The sequence below is a fragment of the Symphodus melops genome (genome assembly GCF_947650265.1).
Source record: "Symphodus melops genome assembly, chromosome: 2".
Taxonomy (NCBI): domain Eukaryota; kingdom Metazoa; phylum Chordata; class Actinopteri; order Labriformes; family Labridae; genus Symphodus; species Symphodus melops.
In genome coordinates this window covers 7,038,621-7,060,466 of record NC_136692.1, presented here as the reverse complement: position 1 = coordinate 7,060,466, position 21,846 = coordinate 7,038,621, and the positions used below count along the sequence as shown (strand labels likewise).

At 39.8% G+C, this 21,846-nt stretch overlaps 2 protein-coding genes across 3 annotated transcripts in view; one reads left to right on the top strand and one right to left on the bottom strand.

Moving 5' to 3' along the window:
- ctnna2 (catenin (cadherin-associated protein), alpha 2) overlaps positions 1-21,846 on the bottom strand; it is a 280,279-nt gene that overhangs the window by 105,621 nt on the left and 152,812 nt on the right. The gene's annotated exons all lie outside the window — the stretch shown is intronic.
- Positions 1,820-12,035, top strand: lrrtm1 (leucine rich repeat transmembrane neuronal 1). Its single transcript, XM_079337530.1, has one exon. The coding sequence runs from the start codon at positions 3,467-3,469 to the stop codon at positions 5,042-5,044; it is 1,578 nt and encodes a 525-aa protein (XP_079193656.1). The 5' UTR covers positions 1,820-3,466; the 3' UTR covers positions 5,045-12,035.

Below are 21,846 nucleotides of genomic sequence, written 5' to 3'. Positions count from 1 at the left end.
ACTATTTTAAATTGCATAATGCCTAAATCAATTCAATTCAACGCAAGTGCTTTTCTCATGGTGGATTAATGTTGGCTGTTTGAATATAATCTCTAAAGAGAACTGCTAGACTTTCTCTTTTTGTCAAGTGCCTGGAGAATTTTTTTTTACAATTTTTTTATGGAGCTTAAAAAAATTGAAAAAATGTATATTAACTTGCAGCAAAGACTTTCCTAACAACCAAGATCTCCTTTGTCTTTACGTAAACAAATAAAAAAGTGTTTGATTAACTGATCTAACTTGTCACAGGTCAAGCTGCTCTGCATTATTTGCAAATGACATCCAAACAGATAACTCTTCATAGTGATTAGAATCCATTCAACAAAACAACCCCACCAAGGTTTAGCCTTCACTAGGAAAGCTGGATGGATTTAATCATGATTATCATAACAGAAAACAGCTTAATCTGTTGGTGCTTTTACAGTCACAGAGTTATTGTGCAGTGTTGTTGTAGTTAGTGGTTGCGCCACTGGGTGGGAGGATTTATTGTGTGATGAGATGATCATCTACTCCATCACTCTGTCCAACACTAAAAGCTTACTATAGTTTTTTAAGTCTTGTTTTGCTCTCACATTCATTCATGGAGACTACAAAACATATGGCTATGTTTATTACAAAACTAGAAATCTTTAAACGCCTTCTCTCAATACAGAGGCTATTCTTAAGCTAATGCTAATGTCATACTGCAAGAGTCAACAACAACAATGACAACATCCCAGTGATTGACTTTCTCATCAGAACACAGAAACAAAACAGTTAACACAACTGCAGGATAACTGAAGCTATCTGTTTGTATTTTCAATTTGGCCTTACATAGTTTGAAAAAAAACTTAGTTTAAAAGCTATATGAATAATGCATCAATCTCTCAAGATAGACTTCAAATGTACCCAGCTTTGAGTTGTGATTGCACTGATGCTTTTACACAAATCACGTTCCTATCGGATGATGTACAGTTATTTGAATTGAAGTGAATAAATAAAATGCATTATCAGTTTTGCAAGTTACAGTAAACTAAGTAGATGACCTTCCTGTAACCAAGATGACTGTTGTCAGAACATGTTAACTTTTGTTGAAAGCCAACCAGCTGCAATGCCACTGCAAAGAAGAGGCACTGGAAAAAACGTTTGCATTGATGACTTACAATAAATATTATTCTTGAATGTGTTGTTTTGCTTTAAAATACATTTCCAGGATCAATATATTGAGCGATATATGTTCATAAACACATTAATGAGCCTGTATTGTGAAAGGTGTATATTCAGTTTGTCTTTTCAGTTCTCAGAACTCTGTGAGGGAAAAAGGTCAGATGGTTGGAAACTTGGCTGATACAGAATGTAAGGCACTGTCACAGTTCATTGTGTTTGAAAATTAATGGGTGAGCGATGACAAGGCCAGGAGTGATTCCAGAGAAGTGCTAGACAAGGCGAGAGGGGACCTTCAGAGAGGAATATTTATGTTACAGCTTTATGCTAATATTATGTGGCAAGCAATTACATCTGTATTCAGGCAGCAGAGCCTAACTATAATTGACAATGACATAGAAGGCCTGGTTACAGGACAGTATGATCAGATGGGAAATGTCATACTCTAGTCTTGACTCGATGTATTGTAGTATTTTTTGGTTGGGAAGGCTGATTATCAGAACAGAGATTCATTCATTATAAACTGCTATCTTTAAATTCAGTAGACACAAATTAATATATTTAAATTCTAACATTATTTGTATTATTCATAATTGTGTTTAGTTAATGTTATGTCAAGAGAAAATATGCTTAATTCTTTACAATGATTTATCTTATTTTGTCCCTCAATACATCGACTCTATGGTTGAGCAACACCAAGGCTTTCCTTTTTGGATAGTGTCCCTTTGAATATATGTGATTTTGCAACTCTGAAATGATAAAACTGCTATCTCATAGCAACGTCAAAGCAGGCAGACATTATATAGCCCAATTCATTACAGTCATTGAAGGGAAGGAGAGGCGAGGAGAGGAGAGAGAGAGAGAGAGAGAGAGAGAGAGAGAGAGAGAGAGAGAGAGAGAGAGAGAGAGAGAGAGAGAGATAGGGGAGGGATGTGGGCTTCATTAAAGCTCCAGGTTTAAGCCCAGCCCATTCTGAATATGTAAATGTCTCAGGCAGAGAGAAAAACACAGCAAGAGTAAAGCGAGGAAGGAAGAGAGAGGGGAGAGAGAGAGCGAGAGAGTGAGAGAGAGAGAGAGAGAGAGAGAGAGGGGAGCATGAAAAAGTGAGTGAGCGATCAAGGAAAAGAGAGCAAGGGAGCGGGGGAGAGAGAGCGAGCACTCTGAATTGTGAGTGGCTTACGACACTCAGTGAACAGAAGGTGCTTCTGCATGCGCTGTCAGTGTACAGCTCTGCTGCAAGGGATTGCGCGCTCCTTTGCTTCCCACATTTACCGCCCCTGCCTGCCTGCCTACCAGTACCAGCCTTCAGCAGCCTCTTCCAGCTGGCGGAGAAAACACCCGGAGAGCACGGGAGTGAACGAAACTGCAAGCCACTGGGGATGCAAGCGGCTTCTTAACCGAGATGAGCCACTCAGATGACAAGGAATACTGATACACAAGAAACCAGTGAAGAGGGTTCACCTTTTTATATCCCTTTTTTTTTTTTTCGGTGCCTCCGTCACTGAAATTATAATTACTCGCTTGAATGGATTTAAACCCTACAAGTCAGTTGTTGCCTCAAGAGATGGACGATAATATGTGTTGACAGATCTGCTGAAACTTAAGAAGGAAGGGGAGGAGAAAAGAGCAAGCCAGATATTTAAAAGATTTTGCCTTGGTCTTTTTTTTTTCCTTTCACTGGTTGTCTCCTCTCCCCTCTGATCATTGCAGCAGAGGACTGCGGAGGAGCAAAAGAGACAGAGCTCATGCATGCAGACAGGGGAACTTGCACTTCCTACCATCTCTCTGAAAGCTACTTGGATTCCTTCTCTTTCTGGCTCTTTCACTTGAGGAGAACTAAGACATTGTAAGCCTGCCAAGGATCTGGTGTCCACTGAAAAGGGAGAAGGGAGGGGGGGAGAATTTGTACCACAGTGGGGTCTTTTTTAGATTCGCACATAATTAGTGTTTGGGCACAAAGCGAGATGCTGAATGGAGATTGTCAGCTTTTGGATAGGGGTGAGTAGGAACCTTTTCAAATAGGATCGATCAATGAGGACAATTTTTCAGCCTCTCTGCTCTCCACCCAGTGCTTCATTTCTGACATAGGCAAAAAGATTTGCTCGTTTTCCCTTTCATTTTCAACAAGGGGTTACTTAATAGCAGAAACACGGCTACATTTAAAAAACAACACATATTAATACATTATAGAAATATGATGCAATAAATATGGTGTGATAAGTAAAAGAAAACAATATCCAGAGTGGTTCAATGGACATTTTCTCAGTGGCATCCCTGGATATTTATGCTAATGGATTTCCTTTTAATTGGACTGTACTTAAAGTGGCCACTGAAGAAGCCCCCTGGGTTGATACTGTGTGTATTGGGCATTTTTTTGAGAACGGTTCCCTTGGTGGAGGGGGTTTGTCCAAGGCTGTGCCGCTGCGACAGCAAGCTGCTGTACTGCGAGGGGCTCAACCTCACAGACATTCCCCACAATCTGAGCAGCGCCATGGGCCTGTCCATGAGAGAGAACAACTTGACCGAGCTGCGCGAAGGCCAACTGGCTGGCCTGTCACAGCTCACCTGGCTCTACCTAGATCACAACAACATTGACATTGTCGAGGAGGGTGCATTTGACAGGCTAAGAAGGGTCAAGGAGTTAGACCTCAGCAGCAACAGGATTGAGAACCTGCCAAATGGTACCTTCAGGCCCCTCCCAAACCTGCGTATCCTGGACCTGTCATACAACAGGCTGCAGGCACTCGAGCCTGACTTGTTTCACGGCCTTAGAAAGCTCACCAATTTGCATTTGCGCTACAATGCTCTAAAATTTGTGCCAGTGCGGATTTTTCAAGACTGCCGGAGCATGCAGTTCCTCGACTTGGGATACAACCAACTGCAGAGTTTGGCAAGAAATTCTTTCGCTGGCCTCTTCAAGCTGACTGAGTTGCATCTGGAGCACAATGAGCTAGTGAAAGTCAACCTAGCCCACTTCCCTCGCCTCATCTCTTTACGTACTCTGTACATGCACAACAATCGAGCCAATATTGTTGTCAATACTCTGGACTGGACATGGCATTTTTTAGAGAAGATCGACTTGTCAGCCAATGAAATCGAGTACATGGAGCCACATGTTTTTGAGAGTTCACCCAACCTGAAGGTGCTGATGCTGGACTCCAATCGATTGACCTCTGTGGACCAGCGCATCCTGGATTCATGGTCATCTCTGGACAGTATTACCCTGGCAGGGAATGACTGGGAGTGTAGTCGCAACGTGTGTGCCTTGGCCTCTTGGCTGAGTGCCTTCCGAGGCCAACGTGACAATTCCCTGCTGTGTTCAAGCCCTGACACCGCACAGGGGGAGGATGTGTTGGACGCTGTCTATGCTTTTCAGCTATGTGAAGATCCACCAATGGAGGTAACTACAGCAGGCCTGTACGCCTCAACAAGAGATCTGGCCCCGGGTGGATCTGTTATCCTGGGCCCATTTACTCCCAACCCTTACGAGGGTGATGGTAGTGAGATGGTCACCAGTTCATTCACTGTCACTGTGGGCCACGATGACCTGGAGAGCACCATGCAGATCCACAAGGTGGTGACTGGCACCATGGCCCTCATCTTTTCCTTTCTCATCATAGTGCTCATGTTGTATGTGGCATGGAAGTGCTTTCCAGCCGGAATAAGACAACTGAGGCAGTGCTTCAGCAGTCAGCGCCGCAAGCAGAAGCAAAAGCAAAGCATGCAGCAGATGGCTACAATTTCTACGCCGGAGTACTATGTTGACTATAAGCCGAACCACATTGAGGGAGCACTGGTAATCATCAATGAATATGGCTCTTGCACTTGCCAACAACAACCTTCTCGGGAATGTGAGGTGTGACCCTGCTGTGTGAGTGTGTCTTTACCTGTGATTATCTGGATATACAGTAAATCCCTTTTTTCGGATACACTTGGGATTGGACAGATGGATAAAGGAATCTTTTGGACTCTTTTTTTTTTTTTTACACAGCATCTCACTGTGATGTGGAAGGAGTGTGCTTTATGCAGCAAACTATTTTGCGGTGGATTTACTGCTATTCCTATCTACTGCTGTTTTGACGCCACGGGGCATAATGGGCACCTGACTCTTGGACCTGATGATGTTTGACAAAAAAACACAGAGAGGAATACATTGTGGGCACGGAGGCTTTTCTCTCAAGGGTGGATATTTGAGCTTTAATGTGTCTTTCTACTTCAGGACATTTAATTATTGTTTAAAATAAACTGGGGACACACAAAAGAAGAAAAAAAGAGAAAAAACAAACCATTTGTATTATGGTTCACACAGTATTTGACAAGCATTTAAAATATAAAAAAACTGTTTAAGTTGGATTCAAATGTAAAAATAAAGTCTGTGTAAAATATGTTCAAAGAAGAAGCGCAAGCGTGGAGAAAAAATGATACAAGATAATCTATTTCTTTTGTAAACTACAAAAAAATGTTTAAATAAATGAATTGCTATCCACAGTAAACTCATTTGTACGTGAGAAGCTGTCAGAAAGGGTGAATGACAATAGATTCAGTTTAACCGTGGCCATATCTCTGCAGTGTAACGAACCAAAAAAAAAAAAAAAAAAAAGATATACAAAAAAAATTAAGGGGCAGAGGGATATCTGCATCTCATCTTTAGTGTGAAACTCATAGTCTGAATTTTAGATCTGTTTTGTTTGAACTTTCATATTTGTTGTTTTATCATTCACTGTGTGCTCTATGATCAGTGTAGTTTATTTACCCCTTTCCATTGCTTATGGGAAAATAGATTTAAATGATCTATTACTTTTTCCGTTGGTTAGCATATTTTCATACTATTATATCCGTATTTGTGTACCATCCAAGTAAAGAAAGCAGAGTGTCAAAGATCTAAAGCTATGCCTCTCATTGCCTCTCAATCTTTGGCTTTCACAGGGGAGGGGGGGCCAAGCCTCTTTTCACTGAACCAAGCACACTAAAGACAAACATTGGAACAATGCATACTTCAATAAAAATACAATTTCAGATTGTATGAGAATCATTGAAGAAATTATCCAGCAGCTTAAAGGAAAATTTGCACATACGATATCCTTCACTGTGTTTTTATGTGATGTAATATGTTTGTTGAATACAAGGCCATTCTGAGGTGTATATATATCCTTCTTCCTCTGGTGTTTATTGTGTAATTAGTGCACTGACAGATGTTGTGTTTCATGGGTCTTCTGACATGAATAGTATGTTGTGTGTGTGAACTGGGGGGGGACAGTAAGAGGGAGATGCAGTATCAAAACGACTGCAGAAAGAGGGAACAGACTGCTCCCTAGTGTGCATATTCTCATACTGTGGCTGCGTTCTACCTATTGTGCACCATTATCTGCAGACTTTCACAGCAGGAGAATTATTAATATTCTGAAATTGCAGCAGCTTTTCTGAAAAAAGTGCATCAATTTGCAACCATTTTTTTGTGTTATTCTGAGTTAAATTAAGATAATGTTTACAACTTGTAAGTCAGCAGGAATAAAAAGATGTTTTAAGGACTCATTGACAATCATTACATAACAGTTTAAAAAAGAGCTAAATATCAATTTAAGGTAAATCAACATTGCACTGTTTCTGGGAACAATCTGCAACAAAAGGGTCAGAGAAAAAAAAAGGTAAGAATTGTTTCCTTTTGGGTAAAGAAATCTTTTGGGGAGTTTTACATTAGTGGTACTATTTATGGTTGGGACATAATCTGAGAGAGGCACACAAGTGCTTAAATTATGAAGTGAGATTGTGTGTCCGATAACAATGTCTGTGGGCTTGTTAGTTTATTTAGTTTGACCAAGTCTCATGATCAATGTCTTATTGAATCAAACTGATATTTCACAAAAATAGTCAATATACTGAAGCCAAAAATGGTAGCTTTTTGTAATTTGAAACATCTTTACATTAATTTACAGTATGGAAAGGAAACAAAAAATACATACCTGTTAATTCGTTTTAACACTAGCTTGCAAAAACTGGACAAATGGACAAACAATGTGAGCCAAGGGATATACGTATCAAGTTATCTCCTTTTCCTGACATAGCCTTTAGGATTTCCCTCAGGTATATCCCATGACCTATAATCAGCATTATTGACGTCAGTGGTATGGTGGGTGTTCAGTGGGACACACCTCTTGGTACTCTAACTTGAATTTACATTTGACTTATAACACAAGTACATGATTGGAACATAATTATAAATCACATACAGGTTCCTTTCAAATTCCAACACACGATTTCAATAAGGTATCTATCAGTTGGTTTTTTAAACACTCACGTGAGTCTGTGTTTGAGTTTTTCTTCACAAGTATCTTCAGAGACTTTGTCTTCACACATATCAATGCCAAATGACACTGACTGATGACAAATGATGACTTTTAAACTAAAGCATCCCCGCTAGTCTGTGACAGACAGGTACAATAAACCAGTGTTAAAAACGAACTGGCTCAGCCCCAAAATAAAATTGCAGTCTGCAGGCGACTGACAGGTAGATCAAGTCAGGTGAGCTCTGAGATAGATTGTCTGCATGTAGTGCTTAAGTTGCAAAAGCCCTAAATGTTAAGCATATTCGTCCCAGGACAGGTTTTGGAGAGTGATAATGGCTTAACGTTGCCATGTAGGATTTATGATCCATTTCTTATTTATGGTATCAAGGGCATCCCACTTTAAACCTCCACATAGCTGTTAATCATAACCTGCTGTATCATGTAAATGCAAATGACTGCAGTATATACAGCAGGGCATCATGGCAGGGAAAGATTTATTTGACTATATCTTCACAGGGTTTTCTCCCCATCCCAGCCAGTCACATCCCCCTAAAACATGCAACTGCTGGGTACATTTAAGGCTGTTAAGCTTCATTTGTATAAATATTGGATGATGTCTGGCATAGAGGCAAGCACTGGCACCGCTATTGATTTCATTTCAGTCTTTTCTTGAACAAGCAACCCGGGCAAAAGGTGATAGAGAGCGGCTCTGAATATTTTAAAGGCTCTGAGTCCTGAGGGCTGACATTAAAGTACTTTAGACTTATCTCTATCTCTTCTCACCTTCACCGTCTCCCTCTCTTTATCTGTTTCTTACTGTGCCCAAAAAACACAGTAAATATAGAGAAAAAAAAAACATCAATTCATCGAACTGACAAAAAGATCAAATCTTCTTGACCTAAGCCTGGGGTGATATTTCCCTGAGGGATCCTATGAACTCTCAGACAGCATCCATTATGAAGACGTTGATTTATGGTACTCAGAAGGAATCAATACAGATGAGTGGTAACCAAAATGATCAAACTGACTACAAATGTTTTCATGTGTCCCTCACCTTTTCAAGCTTACCTGATGGATGACAAGGATATATGTTGTTTATATGTAAATTGATTATTGATTTAAGGCTGATTAGTGTATGTCAGGGTGCTGCGGTGACTGACGAACACATATCTGATCACTTGATGTGTGATATTCTTTCAAGAGTAGCTGTAGAAGGAAGTGTGACATTTGTTCTGTAATTTCAGAGCTGCAGCTGTTAGCCAGCCAGAGGAAATACAGTGGATGGACGCACAATGCACATGCTAATAGATCTGACACTATTGTTTCACAGCTGATGTGTTCAAAAACTGAGCATGTGCTGCATGGCTGCACATGCAGCTACATTAGTGCACGTGTATCGTTATAAATAAGTACAACAGACCTGGAAACCATGTGGTGTCTTGGATTGCATGAGGGCAACGCCGAAATGAGAAGTCTCAAAAGGAAGATGGATATGAAAGCAGAGCTACTGAAGCAGAAAGTAAAAGGTCAAGACAATGAAATGAGAAAATTCAGCGGGGATGTGGTGTCCATGAATTGGAGCATTCTGAACATGAGACATGGGTCACAGCTGAAGGTCAGAAACTAACAATAGAGGAACCCTGCAGGCTCAAACTGTACAGGTAGCTGTTAGTCGGGATCAAAACAAACGCAGTGTAGCTTCATTATCAATAAGCATCTGCCCTTGCCGGTAGTTTGAGCCTCGTTCAAACAGAAAAATGAAGATCAAAACAGTTTATTTCAAAAGGGGATTCAAATTATGAACTTCTACTCATGCTAGTGCGTCTGCATTTGCAGTAGCTTTGCCAGTGCACCACTGTATGTATGAGTCAGTGACAAAACATCAATCTGCAGGTCTTTGGAAAATAGCTTGCATCACATTCTGTACGGGGGGGGGGGGGTCGTGAGGGCTTTAGAGATGAAAACAAATCCTTAAAAAGTCAATTAAACGGGCTTCCATGAGGGCTATTGATCGGGCAGCATTCTGCCATCTCATTGGGACTAGGACTATGCTGCATAATAAAAGCTCAACACCCCCTCATAACTGGACTGAAAGCTAAATCATGGGTGGCAGCATGCACTGCAGTAAGCTGTAAGGAGCTGGTGATGACTAATGACAATGAGTGGGTGGCTTTCCACTGCTTCTTTTATAACAGGTGGGTCATCAGGATCAATATTCTAATCATTATTATCATTTTCTTTGTGTCCAAAACCTCTGACTCAACATTTTTTTCACAATGTAAAGCCACTTCCCTACCTTCCTCCAAAAAGCTTAAAGTCTTAGTTTCAAAAGATGGGGATTTTCATGCACTGATTTTAACAACAAAAAGTAGAACATAGAGATGATGAGAAATGATGACTGTCAGAATTAACAAGTTAATCGCCATTAAATAAGGTCTGAATAAAATAATTCATTGTTTTTAGTCGTGATTAATCGTATGCTTGTCCCTTCAGGCCCACCGTGAATAAACCTCCGCAGTGTCACCCTGTAGTCGTTGTGATTTTAAAAAAAAGATTACTGCTGTATCTTTCGATGTTTTAGCTCACTTTGAAATAATCTCAGACAGCTCAGTTGATAAGTTCAAAGTGAAATCCACCTCATGACATCAAACATCTCACTTCGTGACCGTTCCTTTGACCTGTTTCAATTTCGTTTTTGATCCGTTTTCAATGGTTAACTTTAAGTTGTGACATTTGATCCACAAGGTCCATGCTTTATTTCAAAATAAAAGCAGGGTTGAATTTAAACAGCAAATGAAAAACTCTCCCCTTTGGACAGTGCCAACATTTAAAATAGAAGATTGACTTCTATCTTATTACTGTGCTGAATTTGATGACAAAAAAACAAGAAGCTATATGACCATTACGTCACTTTAAATGTGAGGGTATGATATATGAGTATGAGCACACTAAAATTAATGAAAGAATAAAGAAATATGACATTTACATTTCTATTCATGTCAGCATTGTTCTGAATACTCTGGAAACATACACAAACTCTGTAACCAATATAGTACAATTCTATTAATTGAAATCAAAGACAAATAATGGAAACCATTGAACTACGCATTAAATTTCCACTCAGCGTATCAGTCCAGGATTATCTTATTTTTTAGCCAAGAATGACGTACTACGGCATTGAATCCAATGACAACAAGTGCGTATTCGTTTAACATCCATTTACAAGCTGTTGTTAACGTTAAAGAGGGCGGTAAATGTAAATTTGACTCAATCATCATATGGACAGATCTATTTTTTAACCATACATTTTCCTGTCAAATTAAGGAAGGCTAACAGTTCACTTCAAAGCGAGCTGTCAAAATAATAACATAAGCAGACACGAGTCCAATAGGGCGTGATAATTACATTCATCACTCAGGCGAAATCTCCAGGCAACCTATATCTGTGTACGCCCACTGCTTCATTTACATGCACTGTACTCAAGCAACACTGAATTAATGATGATGACTGTGGAGCCATTATTCTTACCTACATATGGTACTGTAGGTAGTGCAGTGGTGGCTGCTGGGAGAGGTGAAGCTGCATAGAGAATGGGGGCAAGTTAAGCAGCTGGATATTTATAACGGTGAGAAAGAGGACTATTACTGTCACTCATTTTCATCATCGTCATTATTCTTTTGTCGGCAGAGTGTTTTCTTTTTTTTTGGTTTACCTTTCTTGCTTGGGCTAGGTGGGATTAGCACAAGATAATCTTTTGTCTTCTATTCAACATAAAGGCATCAGGGTCAATCGGTGAGATAATACATGGCAACAGCTGGGCCTGCATCTGGGGCTCAGTGTTACCGGTGGAGGAGCAGATGTGGGTCAGCGCCTAATATTCAAAGTATTATGGCGGCTGAGCTGAAAAGCTTTATTTCAGGACTGAACTCTGGGTTCCAAGTTCATTTATAGTTTTTCCTACCTGTGCAGACAGACGCTGCAGAAACTGATGAGAAAGAAAACAAATACAAATCTAAGATCCTTTAGGTAAACATTTTCACGTCAGAGATCTTGAAGGTTATTTCCGTTTTGATAAATTTTTTTATGTTTTTTCTTTTTTGTATTCCTTTCGTGTCGATAGTCCTACAAATGGTCATGGTAAATGAGATGCCTTCAGACATGCATTGAACATATAGAATATTCTAGCACCCACATGAGGAAATCAATAAAATTCATGCTTGAGAGTTCTGTAGCTGGATATATTCTTAGTGCATTTCAGACTGTTTCTGTGCACACAATGAATCACAGCAATAATGCAGCAGTATCTGTTCTTTACGTAAGTGTTAGGGTGCTCCATTATCTCTGTGACAACGCTATCTATTTTAGAACAAATGAAAAATAACAGCCTCATAATGATAACAAATGGCTGAAATAGAGGAATCATTTTGTGAAATAGACTAATGGGCAGAGAAAATGATGGTGTAAGCATCAGAGAGAAATTGTGAAAATGAGTGTGACCAGATAGCAAAAAGTCCCCATAAAACTGTATAAAGCTATTCAAATCCTGCTGTAAAAAAACCCCAAAAAAAACACGAATGTGCTACGCTGGTCAAAGACATCCGGAAATGTAGTGTTAACTTTCTATTGTATGCATATTCAGAGAAATTGAAGGATGAAATGGACTAATCAAGTACACAGGTGGTGATAACAGAGATTCAGGAGATACAAAGGAAGCGGAAATAAAAACAACATATTTGATTTTAATGAATAAAATGACTTACTTATAAGGACAGCTTTGTAGGCGATCTTTAATTTAATTTAAATATAAGCCACATTGCCATTCAGGGGGCATCCTGGCCTTTTCAACAACTATAAATTAAGTTGCTCCGAATGGACATTGAGATTCAGTGTGCTTGGCGTGGGCATCGACAGCTCCACTCAGACAAACAAAAGGAAGATGAAGAAAAATGCATAATGAGAACTGAATATTAAAACAATTCTCTCTGGTTTTTTTTGGGTCTTCTGATGATGACTGTGCATCACTTTGCCCAGCAGACAGACATCATCTCAAGCTATTCACCATTTATGCTAAATGAGTCATCAGGACATCGGCATCATATTTCATTATTCTTAGTCAGATCAGCTCAAATAAAAAGGGAATCTAGAACAACACGTTGATGGAGTGTTTCAAAGCTGTGCCACGTAAAGCCTGTTGAAGCTTCTTTGAAAAAAAAGAAAAGAAAAGTTAACCCAGGTTAAGGGAAGTAAAAATAGACAGCATTTATCATTTCCCATTTATCTGATCAGTGTCAGGATGAATAAATGCTTTTCTACCCACTCTTCTTCTCCCCCTCTCTCTTCCCTATCTGTGAGGGCAGATTGGCATCTCTCCAGTAGCCAATGAAATTGGCTGCATAAATGGAATTGCCCCATTCCCCGAGTGTCAGCTGAGCAAAAAGAACGTGTTCAATGTTTACAAAAGCATCGTGTTCAAATGCATCCCTGGTGCAGCACGTATACTTAAGCGGTGATTTTGGTAAACACTCGGTCTAGCCATGAGGCTTGAAAGGAAATACGAAAGTTGGACTTACCTGTCCAATTCAAGGCATAGCAGAAGGATCAATGGATCCACAAGGAATGCAGAGAGAGAGAGAGAGGGAGAGAGGGAAAGAAAGGGGAGAAAAAAAGAAAGGCTTGTTATAACAAATATAGTTTTTTGACATATTCAGAACAGGTCTTTAAACACCCATATGGTAATCATTCGCTCAAATAGAGATGTACTTTTTCTAGAGTTGAGGAGTGCAACAGATTGCAGTGGGATTAGGCGACATAGAGCACAACGGCATGTTTGCATTGTGGACCAGAGAGCCTGAATTTGATGTCTAACTTGTGACAGTAGCTTCCGTCGACAGAGGCAAAAAAGGAAAAGCAAGAAGACAAGCCTTCATTGGGAGACTCTGCTAACAAAGAGAGCAAGTGACAGAAAAAGTAGTGCGACTGGAATTCCATTGCGCATAACCCTACAGATCCATAAGAGTTCACAGCTTCGCCATGCCTCTGTGCACTCTAACAATGTTGTACGGATGTTTCAGCTCGATCACATCGATGCTGACGGTGTTTCACACAAACTAAAGCTGAAAAAAAAAAAGAGTGCTTATCACTGCAACATGCCAACATGCATTTTTTATTGGATTGTAATCATTTTAAATGTGTTTAGCCTGTTAATTTAAGGGGGGGGACTGAATTAATTCCACAGGTATAAATGTAACTGCTTCTATTTGTGTAAACCATGCTATGTATTAATATCCTCTATCAGGTGCATTTATGTTTTCAGGTGAAGCTGTCACATAAATTTAGGGGGCAGTTGGGAAGAGATACGAATCACATTTACAGACCCTGCACCTCTTCTTGACATTTTTACAGGCCAACATGTTTATTCCACTTCTTTAAGTGTGCCTTCACTGCACTTACGTATTTTCATCAATAAGAGCAGGAGCTTTGGATTGCAAGAAGCAACGAACAAAAAGCAAGTGAGTGTAATGTGTCAACCCTGACAGGATTTTTAACACAAAAACAAAACTGACAAGATGCAGCCAGTATTTTTACATGTAGGTGTTGGTTTCTTAACTTCAGTTAAAGCTGTGAGTGTTTAGGTATTTAGTATATCATTGTAGGAATGTCACAATATAAAGAATTTTAAACTTTGATATGGCACAAGTAAAAATCCTTGTTCCTAATCACCAACAATTGCAAGCAAATTATGTCCCTAAATTGCCAATTATTTGTGGAATTTAGACACAGCCCCCTCCTATGTATGCATGTAAGAGAAATAAACACATCTTCTGCATCATGATGAGGGTGACCTCACATTGACTAGTATGATAGTTCTGTTCTGTACTCAAGCACAGTACACTTCCTTGGCCCTGGCATGCTTGGAAAAGGTTTGCTTTAGCATGGTACAGTTGCACAAGCAAAGGCGTGAAATATGGACAGCCTTCATTATCAAGAAATCTGCAAAGTGTTATGGCTGTAACTGACTCAAACGACTGAAAATATCCCATATCTCTGTGTTGTTCTCCAACTAACACACTTGGACTTCACCACACGTCCATTTCCTATTATTTTTTAAGTTCACCTTGTGCCATGATTATGTAAAGCCATGCATGTGTTTTTATGACAAGAGATAACCGTGTTCTGACCTGGATGATCACGGAGAAGTGTGAGTGCAGGCCAGCAGGGGAGTGGTGAGAAGGCAGAAGTGCTTCTACGTGAGCCTAGTGTGAGTCCCCCCACTTCATCCCCCCCCCCCCCCCCCCCCATGCCAAAAACACTCGAGGAGCGTCACAGTGTGCAGACCTGCACATTTGAAATGACCACTCCTGCTCCACCTCTCTCCCTCTTTCTTTTGTTTAGAACATGTGACGTTCAAAATTAACCAAAAAGCTCAAACTTTACAGATTTGTTTTCTTGAAAAGAACCACTTGTCCCTTTAAGAATTCAAGCTCAATACAACTACCAAGGCAACGACCAATATTTCTTATAATTATAATATTGATAGTATGAGCATCTAAAAACTGGTGTAGCCATTTGTGTTTTCTACTTCTTTAGAGAAGCAGATACATAATCGTTCACTTTCAAGGATACAGCCATCAGACCACAAAGACATTTTCATCACAGTGACTTTAAATAAAGTGTGACATTGAAAACAGATCCTGATTTACTAGTCATGAGATATTTTAAAAATCTGCCCACAGCATCAATCATCTGTAAATGTGTAAACTGCACTGTAATATATCAAACAGTGTGACAGTTTTCCAACATGAGACATAATAAGTATCCCAGAATGTGTTATTTTAAATATTGGCATGAATATGAACAACAAACTAATCCCACCATCTTTTAATACTGCTTAGGATGTGTTAAACAGGGCATTACTATATCAGCTTAGCTTCATTACACACTATGTTGATACCCATACATTTGCTAATCCAACCCATTTACACATAATGCTTTCCATGATATTGGCATGTCTTAAAATATTGCTCTCTTAATTTATTTCTTTGTCTTCATGTCTGGATTTCTTGCTTTTAGAGGTTTGAATATGACTGTGAAGTTGGTTGAAAAAAAAAAACAAGAGCTAATGAGGTAAACCTGTTCAAATCAGCGGTATTCTCTTTCTGCTGGTAACAATGCTTTGGGAATCAATCACCGTTAGATTCAGCGTATAAATTCACATCTGTTTTGGCATTGTTGCCACTCAGTGGATGGTGGTTTAATTATGAATGGAGTGAAATAAACAGTTCATTTTATGGCTGAACGTCGACAATGCAATAAGAGGCTGTGTTTCAGTCAATATGCCATTATTTTCTCTCTTGGCTGCTTTGAATAGTGAAGTTCTTCATGCAAAAGCAGACCCTCCAGATTATGTTGGAAAACGAATCCAATAACTTTTTGAAAATGATCCTAATGCATTTTGAGCAAAATACATTTACATTCAAGTCAGTGGAGCTAATGCTGTGTGACAGTGATATTGCTTTTAGTTAATGCATTACAAAATCCAATTGACTTCAGCAAGTATGGTGACAAATGAGAATACTTCACATTATAGAGGCAAATAGGTGTGATTCAAACAGAAAAAAAAAAGTGTGGTAATTGTTGATCCTCTCAGTTTTTAATTAACTGTGCAAGCTTAAAGGTTGATGGAGCCCAAATGGCCAGCTGAACTGTAGGAGTGAGGACAAACACATACAGAACAAGTACAGTATATCAAGAAATGACACCTCCTGGGACTGTGTTAGGAGTTGACATTTCAAAAAATACAAAGAGAGGGCGACGAGGGAGCCAAGTTTAAGGAAATGAAAAAAAGATAAAAATCAAGCATAACGCAGCTCTGAACATTTCTCCGTGTGAAAACAATAATGTCAAGCATACAGGTATGTGGGTATTCGACTCGCAACAGCTGCAGTGGAGGTTATGAAAGCCATTTTCAAGGCAGGAGGGTGACGTGTGAAAGACATTCTGGTGGACAATAAAGCATTGTGTGGAAAGCAAAGGTGTTTGAAAAATATTCCCAAGTAAAACATGGATGTTCAAATCTATTCTTAGTAATGTATGCATGATTCTGTTATCGAAACGTGTGCGAGAATTAGATGTGATAGCTGAGAAGGTTATGGAGAAATACCTCTGTGATGTTTCTAATATTTTACTGCATAAACTCCGACTCACCTCCGACTCAGTAAAACACAATTACTGATTAAAGACAACTCAGGCCCGCTTAGGCAGTGTAGCAACAATTTGGAACAAATCCAGAGAAGTATTTGACTGACGCTTGCTGTTGTTGTGTTTAAGACCTTGTTTTTTTTTTGTAAAAAGGTTCGACTTTGCACTAGATTAACAAGCGTACACTTAAAACCTACTCCCGGGGAGTGTGACAAAAAAGGGGGGTTTAGGATGTCTTTACACAGATCTGCCTCATGTGTTTTAACAATTCGGACCACCATAATCCATTAAGTGTCGACTTCAGCAGCATTAATTCAATCATTCTCATAATCAAAATGGTTGCTCTGAGCCCCTGCTTCGGGGCTTAGTGATGCTGTGCTGAGAATGAAAAGGCACATTAAAATGGGCTGGAGCATGCAATCCCCCAAAAAGGCATTTGCTGCGCTCTGCATGCACCAAGGACATGCAACAGTAAGGTCAGGATCACACATTGGCGGAATACTGAGTAAGTCAGCCTCTTGGGCTGGGATTCCTGGATCCAGCTCATCTCCCCCCGATCCAACGGTAAAATGTCTGATCGCTCCAGATACATCGTCCCTGTTGGCTTGTTGGAAACTTCCAACAGGCAGCACACAGTCTGATGTATCAGGGATGTGCAAGTATGTGTGGCATGCATGTAGTCAAAATTTCAAAAAACACTGTGACTCCTCTGATGATGCATGAACAGCTACAAAAGAAGCACAGTCCCTTTCTCCTGATACACCTTTCATCCTTGGTTCAATCATCGTATCGTGAAATGAATGCAGAACTTTCATCATCTTATTTCTTGCTCTACAATGATAAAAAAAAAAGATATTCTTGTTGTTGCATATAATCTCATACTGCTAACTCTTGATTCTTCCTTTTTTATTCTCAAGCTTCTGAAGTAGAATCACGGTCCTAGAGGAACATCTCATCTCACCGTGTACTTGGCACATGTTTGAAATAACAATAAAGAGACCTTGACTTGACCTGTATTATGGCTTCGTCAAAGGTTCATATTAGTCAGTAGTCCTTCCACCTCTTGGCTCATCTATTCACAACACCATTCTTCTTATCCTACAAACCTCTCCCTGAAGGGGTAAAGAAAGTGCTATCAAATAACTGAAGGGAGCCATTAAAAGTGAAGGCTGGGATGTTTTTTTTGGGATAATTCTGCTGACATTGATGAGAAGGTTAAGGGGATCTCGTGTTGTATTCTTCATCTAAAAGGATCAATTATCGCCACAAACTATGTTAAGGTGTTTCCAAACAATAAGCCCTGGCTAAATAAAGCAGTGACGGATGCACTGCGCAGAAAACACAATACTAGTTTTACATGTTGACGATGTGGAGAAGGCAGTAGCTAAAAAAAATAGGCTAGAAGGCTAGGTTCAAATATAGGAATAAAATAAATGGTATATTTCACCGTAAGGACCTTAAGGTCGTGCAGAATGGCATGAAAATCAAGAGTAGTCCAGGCAATAAGACAAATAAGGGATCAAGATGGATGGTCAATCACGGAGCTTGCAAACGCACTGAACATTTTTTATCAACGTTCCAATAATGAATACGATTTTACAAAGGTGCACAGTACCCTGTTCAATATACACTGAGTGGCTGTACTGCCACCTCTCACTCTAAAACTACTATTATTGTCCATTTCATCAGATCCATGTTCCATAAATGTAACACTAGACAGATATGATCACTGGAAAGTGTCTGTGCAGATCAGTTATGTGGTGAGGAGTAGTTTTTACAGATCCCTTTAACTTGTCACTTGGACATGGACATGGCCCTGAAGCTGTGCAAGGAATCTATAGTTGTATCCGTGGCTGAAAACAAATCTCCTAAAGAGCTAAATGACCTTAGGCCTGTGACTCAATGAAGACTTTTGAGGCAATTGGTCATAAGAATTCCAACCAGAGTCGGCTTGAGCTGATGCAAGTTGTATAAGGCCAATAGAGGGGCAAATTATGCTACTGTTTCTTTATTTACCTATTTAAATAAGCATCTTGAAGGTACACAAAACACATGCAGGGATTTCATAGACTTCTCTTTTAGCTTTTACGATCCATCCCCACTCTTCAAACTGCTATCCACTTCAACCCCTGATGCTGGATTGGTGGAATGGACCTTCGACTTCTTAGCATACAGGCCTACGGCAGTCAGGGCGACTGGTGCTCTATAAGAAAGGGGTTGTCATCCACATTCTCACCCCAGGGATGTGTGTCCTGTCTCCTTTATTGTATATACTATATGCATATGACTGCAGGAGCAAGCATGACAACAGGCATCTCCTCAAGTTCTTACAAGACTGTTTTAATTAGTCTGCTCTAGGAGGGACAGGTCGATCCCGGGCCAGTGGGGAAAGAGTTTGTGCAGTGGAGCGACAACCACTTCCTGAAGCTCAACGTAAACAAAACTAAATATATGGCCATTGATATCTGGAAAAAAAACATCCAATTCAACCTTCCCAACTACTTGTTAAAAGAGTTCATTGTTACAGGTAGCTGTGTCATAATTTGGTCCTGTTTCGTTGTATATTTTCAGAGTTAAAATGTTTATTTCTTGTTTTAGTAGTTCTGGTTTCCTCGTGTGTCTTAAGTGTTACCTGTCTTATTTAGTCATTTCTGACCTTGTTTTTTTTCGTTGCAAGTTTTCCAGTTTATTGTTATTTTGTATCCTCGGGTTTCTTTAAGTTCTCAGGTTTTTTTGTTATATTCTTGAGTTCTGTGTGTCTTCATTGTTTGATGATTTAGTTTGTAGTCTACTCAGTGTTTCTTGTATGTTACTCATGCCTATGTGTGTTTCCCACCTGTCTTGAATACCCTGACTGTCCTCACCTGTTTTGTTAGTCTCACCTGGGTTTGATTGGCCCTGTCTATTTAGTCTCTGTGTGTATTCCCTTGTGTTGTCAGTTCATTGTTACAGTCTTCCCATGCCATACTACTGCTTACTTGTGGCTCTTTGTTTTAACTTAGGGATTTTGTTTTGACAGAAAGTTTGTTTTGCCCTTTTTTAGTGTAAATAAATCAGTTTTTTCTTCAATTCTGCAATTGGGTCCAGTTACCGTTTTCTTTCACGTTCCGTGACAACTGGGGAACAGTCATTGGCAAGAACCTGCATCATGACCAAAACACAACTGTAATCTGCAAAAAATGGCTGGATAGACTTTCTGGACTGAACACTTTTCAAGTGGACAAGACACTGATAGTTTTATTCTACAGATCTTTTCATTGCGTACATTTGAACTTTTCTTTGATCTCAGGGTAAGGTACCCATTCAGTGCACAACACAAAATGGTCTGTCCAGAATTGTTAAAACAGCCAGTAAAGCAAATGGCACTCAGCAGCTTTTCTTGTCAGATTTCTGGAACAGACACATTGTAAGGAATCCACGGTTAATCTTGGCCAGCTCTGACCATGCTCGCTTGGAGGAATTTGTTCTTCTCCCAGCTGGTCAAAGAGCAATAGATTTACATTTCTATATGATAATGTCCCTAATCAGCCTTGAGCCTTGACTGCACTTTAAAGCAGCACATTAGGACTTATTTATCATTGCTATTCCAATGGAATTTGTACATTTTCTTCACTTGGTTGTATTCGATTAGGTTGTGTTGCACATCCTACTGTGTGTCCTCTTCATAAGCTACAGTATGTTTGGGTTTTTTACCCACTGCTCTTGTCCTCTTTAACAGTGTATTCTCTGGTCAACTCAGATAGATGATTTTCCTATAAACGGAATTACATGCTCTGTGCTGCCTTTCAAGAAACCTGCAGATGTAGCGGCCCTGAAAGTATCCTTAAACTGTTGCTATGCAACAACAAAGTCAGTTGCTGTACACCACTCTGCTATTACATTAGTTAATGTCACGCTAATTGAACAGGGAAAAACACAGCACTTCAATCCCAATACTGCAAATGCCACTTTTGAGATTTTTCTCCCAAGCTGAAAAATCAGCAGAACAACCCAAACTCCCCCTGTAAAAGCCTCATCTTCTCATTTGATTAGGCAGCAGAGAATTGCTGTGGTGATGTATGCCATTTCTCTCTCTGCACTATTGAGCACTTTTCAACTTGGGGCGCTCGGGGCATTTTTCAAAAACATGCAAGGTGTGCTTGGTGGATAAAAGCAAGGTGCCCTGGGTGCATAAGCAGCATACAAAATCCCTCAGATCCAGTGAAAACAATTACAAAAGGCTGCAGCGTTCGCTGCCAAAAAGGCGTCCAGTGTGATCAAATGCTTTTGCCTTCTCACTGCCGACTCTCATTTAAGTCAGTCTCTCAATATTTGCCTCATGCAAAACAATGAAGCAACGGCTTTGGACGAGAAATCTGAATACCTTGCAGATATTTCATAATACCTGTGATAACCATAGATGTTGCCAACATCTCATCACATCCACTTTTCAACAAGTCTATTTGTGCATCTATTAGAATAGCAAAAGCTCCATTTTGTTCCTTTTAAACCATTCAAATGAGAGCAGAGAAAATCACTCTTTTTGGAGAATTTCATACGCATATACCCTTCAGGCAAGTGTTGTTTCCTCCCCCATTGAAAGCATTTGGGACTCGAGTGTGGGAGTGGGAATTAGAGTTGTTGTTTTAAAGCTGGCACTAATGAAACCCATGGGTGTGCGATGACAATGGGAGGATGTTTGATGAGAAACTATTTGGTCCAGTCTGTGCTCTGGGTTTGGCCACGCATCTGTGTCCATGTGTGATTGTAAGGGGAAGTAAGACATAGGGACTGTTGGTGAGAAAAAAAAATCAATGCGATATCTTCGTTGACATTTTAAGACATTTCTGTTTAAAACTGCCAGTTGGTCCTCCTTACTCTTTTGTGCGTCTGGATTTCCCCTTGTCTGAAAACTTGTCAATATGTAATGATTTTCTGTTTGACAGCTAATCGTGAGAAACCTTCAGATACAGTGTAAAAAAAAAAAAACAGCTCTCTTATCTACCATCAAGGTGCATAACAAAACCTAATACATTCAGCACAAAAGGAAACACAATACTGAATTGTGTAAGAGAGACTGTGCCTGCTGTCATTATAAGATCAGAACAGCTGAATCCAAAGAGGTTTGTTTGTTTTAACAAAAGGACTGCAACCACATTTCAAAATAATCAGAGTAAGCTGTTCATGCCTCAGATACTCACAA

Bases quoted from the DNA above. Each gene is read 5' to 3' on its own strand.
- lrrtm1 (XM_079337530.1), top strand. From the start codon at position 3,467: ATGCTAATGGATTTCCTTTTAATTGGACTGTACTTAAAGTGGCCACTG.